The sequence below is a fragment of the Elephantulus edwardii genome, unplaced genomic scaffold (assembly GCF_000299155.1).
Source record: "Elephantulus edwardii isolate Elephantulus edwardi_28Jun2011 unplaced genomic scaffold, EleEdw1.0 scaffold00252, whole genome shotgun sequence".
Taxonomy (NCBI): domain Eukaryota; kingdom Metazoa; phylum Chordata; class Mammalia; order Macroscelidea; family Macroscelididae; genus Elephantulus; species Elephantulus edwardii.
The window spans coordinates 4,089,236-4,094,411 of NW_006400002.1; the positions used below are offsets into that span (position 1 = coordinate 4,089,236).

The 5,176-nt window shown below is 40.9% G+C and overlaps 1 protein-coding gene across 1 annotated transcript; it reads right to left on the bottom strand.

The window, feature by feature from the left end:
• Positions 1-2,051: 2,051 nt before the first annotated feature.
• Positions 2,052-4,873, bottom strand: TMEM167B (transmembrane protein 167B). The gene is made up of 3 exons (XM_006899343.1): positions 4,864-4,873; positions 2,763-2,894; positions 2,052-2,134 (listed from the first exon to the last, which is right to left on the bottom strand). Exons 1-3 carry the CDS (start codon positions 4,871-4,873, stop codon positions 2,052-2,054), a joined length of 225 nt encoding a protein of 74 aa, XP_006899405.1.
• Positions 4,874-5,176: the final 303 nt, after the last annotated feature.

The following is a 5,176-nucleotide window of genomic DNA, read 5'->3' on the forward strand; positions in this document are numbered from 1 at the left end:
CAAGATGACGCACCCAGAAGTCTTTAAAAATTGGTATGAACTAGAATTGTGAAATGGAGCTAGCTAGTTTAAAATATGACATCACTCTAAGCACCAGCTTAGAGGCATTAGCCCTATTAGAAAACAAAAGTCATTAAAGCTACAAAATAACAAGTGCAAAACCTTGTTGAGCCTGTTTCCAGGGAGCCACATTCCCTTTGGTCTACAGGTTCCAAACTCACACCCACAAGGTGTAACTCTTCTTTCTGGTTCCACTAGCTTTCCATCCATAGAAAGGATCCTCAGAAATGACCATGGAAAACAAATAGAAATTTACCCTGTGGACCAATTCTTGAAGAGATAACAGCCGCCAACGCAGAGATGAGTGGATGTAGTGTTCACTTAATGACTTCCCACCACTTCCAGAAACCTTCAAAGCACTGAACTGCGTGTTTCAGAACTTAAACTTCCTAGCAGCTTTTGTTCTTGGAGCAGGCAGGCAAAAAACCTAACTCCCTGCCATACGGGGTCAACCAGAGCACACCATGCACAGTAATTCAAGGAGAGACACCTTTGGTTTTTACCTCTGTGGACAAGTTAACTGGGAGACCTATGCCAATGTGTCTTTTTATAATAATTTAATTTTAAAACTTTCTCCATGTTTCTCTCTAAAAGATAATCTGTTTCATAAATGGTTGATTCTTTTATAGATTAAGATAGCAGGGAATGGAGAGATCTTCCCTTTAAATGCTAGGTTGGCTAAAATGATTTGTGTCAGAAGTAACCATACCTCAGGACAAATCCATCCATCTATTTCTATTGCAAACCTGTTTTCCTAACTTAAGAGAAAACATTAAAATACCCTCTCATTTTATTCATGGATTCTCTGACCTGTACAAGCATGCATATGTGTATCAGCAACCTATCTCACCCATTCAAATGTCTCAAGTTCCCATAGTAAATAGAATTTCCGAGAACACCTAATACGAAGAAAATTAAGAGTTGGTCAGGAAAAGCAAGTATCAACTAAAAATTGCGATAAAACCCCACCTATAACCAAAGAAAAGGTTTGTATCTTAGATGAGGAAACGTCCATCTAATATCCTCATAAATTCTCATACTAGATGAATTTACTAGTATATGAATTAATACATTATATTTATTTGTCTACCCTAACTGCAAATATATTAAACAATTATTTCAAAAGCTTCTCTTTACCTTAGTGGAGACATTTAAAACTGCTTGAATAACAGTATTTAGCACGAAGTAATTTAGAAAAAATAAAAAAAGCTTTAGGAAAATAGCAACAGATGAGTCCTTCTCCATATACCACGTGATAGGGTAAAATCTCCATTTTAGAACAGATATTGATGAATATTTTTTTGTTATTTCAGTCACTATTTTCTCATCACAGACAGATTATAAAGTCTCAAATTTTATGCAGGCCCAGTTTCTCTTGAAAAACCTCTTAAGCTACTAGCACACAGAACATCTATTTCCTCTGTTCTCCTTTTGCAATGAAGGCTATGTCCTTCTTATGCTTCCAGATTTGAAAGGTAAATTTCCAAAGCTAAATACTTTCTTGGCATTGCACTCGGGCACCTCCTCCCCCCAACAACCTCCCACATCCAATTTGCCAAATCCAAATAAAATGGGGGGGGGGGGAAGTCAAGAAAATTCTCTTCTTCTTGCATGTAAGAACATAGCCAATGTCTTTCCTAGTCAGTCTCAGCTTGAAAATATCCTGACAAGGGGCTGAAGAACAAAAAAGGTGACAGGTTTTGAAGCAGGAGGTATGTAATCTTGCAATTTATCTGAATATCATATGTTCTCTGCCAAGGATTGATTGAAACATAAATCAAAAGAAGTAGCTTTCCGGAATCCCCTGAAGCATAAACAATGTTTGTGACCAGGAGGCGCTATCCACACACGTGGCAGGTGTGGATGCTGTGGCATCGTCCTGGGACTTGGATGATTTTAGCTGAACTCTGTTACGCTGGGCCCAGGTCCCCGACAGGTTCTTTGCCCCCATCCCCTTGGTTGGCAGTTTGATGAGATGGATGCTTTGGAATTCATTTTATAAAGAGGACATAAAAGGCCATTACAATGCAGGCGATAGCCACTGCAGCGTGCAGCCTGGTTCCAATCACAGCAGCTGGGAAGCAAAGGTAGGAAAAGAAATCACACTCTGCTCTCCATAAAAAGTGTCTTCACTTCAAAATTCAAATCACAGATAAAGTCATCTAATGATGACAGATTAAGTTTCTCAAGAGCCAGGGAATCTATTTAAATGTCATTCTGAAGCTCTAGGTTCTAGGTGAATATTTACATTTTGTTCAATTTTTAAAACTATTTAAATAGGTTTCAGATGAAGATACCCAAAATGAAAAGTAGAGAAGTATCTAAATTAAGTCAAAACTTTAAAATATTCCATTTATTCTGTGTAGAAAATAAGGAAAACTTTTCATTGAGAAAATATTCCTCCCAACACATTGCAGCCTACAGTAAAATAATTTAACACAGTTTCACTCCATGGATAATATTAAACTTACTTCATACTAAAATAAACAACTGTGTTTTAAAAATAACAGTATATTTTAGCATATACCTTGCCCTTCAGATTCAGAAAATGATTTTGGTTTTATGGCTTCCAGGGCTCAATCTCAGGGATGTCTTTTAACAGCTGAACTAAAAACATTGTCAGTCCATCCCAGTCCCTCACTTTGTAGCACCTCATTTTGCACAAAGGGAAATCTCCTTTTCCTGTTGAGATCCGAACTTACCTTTGTAAAACACACCCCAAACTCCCTTCTTCTCTGATAGCAGCCAGGATTTAAGACGAGGTACTTTCTTGAAGTAGGCACAGGTACAAACAAAGAGCAAGCCAAACACAAGAATTCCATCCAAGGAGTAAACTGTTACAGAAAGAAGAAAAGAAAACCTTTGGTACCGATTGAGCCTGAGACAGATCATCCCACCTGAGGACTCTGAGGACAGAGTGTGATATAATAGCAAGATAACAAACTCAATAAGAGAGCCAAAGTCCTGGCAATAAGGTTATTTATTATTCTCAAAAACTTCATGCAGACATTTTTCTTATACTAATGCCGATGCGCCCTTCCCTCCTTTTTCACGGACTACACATTCTGGCAGTTTCTGTGGAGTCAGCCTGGCAGGAGTGGCTAGTGTTGGCAGTAGGGTGAGAGAGCTGTAGGATTTTTTTTTTCTGCAATGCTGAACAGGGAGAATAAAACATGTTCTTATTATAAATTACTCAAGTGATTTTTAAAACTCATATATTTAGCCAAGTTTGTCAGATGTGCATCTGTTGGTGGTGAATATGTAAAACTTAAAGAAAATGTTAAGACTTGGGATTTATAGGAGTATAATTTTCTTACACTTATCACAATATTAAATTGATAGACCAAAATTTCTGCCAGAGTAACACAGATGCTTGTTTTTTGAGGAAAAAGGGAAAGTGAAGCTTCCACATAGTGGAAGTACTTGGAACTCGTAGTTCTACTTCCTACATATGTAAACCAAACTATTTTTGGTACATAGAAGCACATTATCTACCAAAACCCCAAGTCTGACCACAAAAAAAAAAAAAAAAGGGAGATGTACTTACATGTATTGAGCAATGACCATGCATCAGAAATATTTCCTGGGTGAAATCACTTACTGTATGTATCTAATATCCTCAAACCTCAAGCCCAAGAAGTTCCAGCAGGATATTCTACAGAACCTTCTAGGTGCTGGTTCTGAGCCAAGATCTCCTTCTCTCCCTCTAGTAAACTATCTCACAGACAAGTGTCACAGAAGCGTCCAGTAAGCCACAGCATACAGTAGGTTGACACCTTTATGTGCTACTTTTTAAATTGTTTGTGTGTGCCATCAAATCGTATCTGACTGGTACAGGAGGAGATTGCCCTTCCTTCTCCAGCAGAGCATCTGGTGGAATGAACTGCATACCTCTGGAATGGCAGTGCAGCTTCTTGCCACTAGGCCACCAGAGCTTCCTGCTACTCATTTTTTGTGTCTTTTTGTTTTGTTTTGTTAAACCCATAAATTTTTGCCAACAATGCCAAAATTTACAAGGTGACTTTGAGTCTTCAATCTCTGGCCTATGAGAAATGCATTTTTGAGAAAGAAGTACTTTCCTATGCTCTCCAAATCACATTTCTCACAAAAGGTCTCCATTTCCTTACCTAAAAGGGCTGATTCTAAATACCATAAGGCCTTGCTTCCATCTATTTCATTTTATAGGAAATTATGCCTATAAACTGGAGTGGTATGAGAAATTAGGTCAGATAAACAGGTGGTAAATGCCAAATAATTTACAAGAAGCAGTTTTTGTATTCAATACTTGCAACACTAAGCCAATATCTCTAGACGGGATCATCAGGCCACAACTATAAAAACAATAAAAGACTTCACTGTATTACCCACCCCCCAACAGAAAAGAACTCCTTTCTGCGTTTACATTCGCCCCTAAAACTGCAGGGCTTGAGATCTGTGACTTCCACATGCTCTCAACAACTCGACTGTGTAAAAGATCGAGGATGTAAAAGCTTTGAGGAGAGTTAACGCAGCAGTTCTAAGGGAATGCCCTCCCCAAGAGGCCAAAACGAACTTCTAGGAAGTGGAGGAAAATAATGGATCGGGGCGGACCACTCGAGTGGACACGTGAGGCACTGAGAGTGCTGGAAAAACATCAGACGGGGGTCCCTCAGGAATATAGGGGTGAGGAATTAGGGGCCCCAGAGGCCAAGAGGGGCCGGGTCGGGAGGGGGCGGGGAGAACGGACACGTCAGTCTCGGCCCCGCCCGCCACGTTTCACCTAGTCCCTCACTCCCGCTCTCTGGGCTGGACACCGGCTCTCACCGTTCGTCATGGCGACTGGGCCCCGGCCTGCTAAGAGCTCTTGGGTCACTGGTAGGGGCGAAGCGAAGGCAGGGGAAGCCAGCTCCCGCTAGACACTTCCCGATCCGGGCCGCTGCAATGGGCAGCAGCCGTGGGACGCAGGCGCAACGGTCGAAGGGCGAGCACCGAACGCAAGCAGGGTGGTTAGACGATTGCCGAGCTAAGGGCTCTGAATAGGTGGGGCTTGCGTGCGTACGTAGGCGGAACGTGATGAGGTAAGTGTCTTGCAGGATTTCGGTACCTTGGTGTGGTTTGAGCTACTGCGGAGTGCGTA

Bases quoted from the DNA above. Each gene is read 5' to 3' on its own strand.
- TMEM167B (XM_006899343.1), bottom strand. The intron at 2,135-2,762 runs GTAAGTTCGGAT...TTTGCTTCCCAG, and splicing joins TTGGGGTGTGTTTTACAAAG to CTGCTGTGATTGGAACCAGG.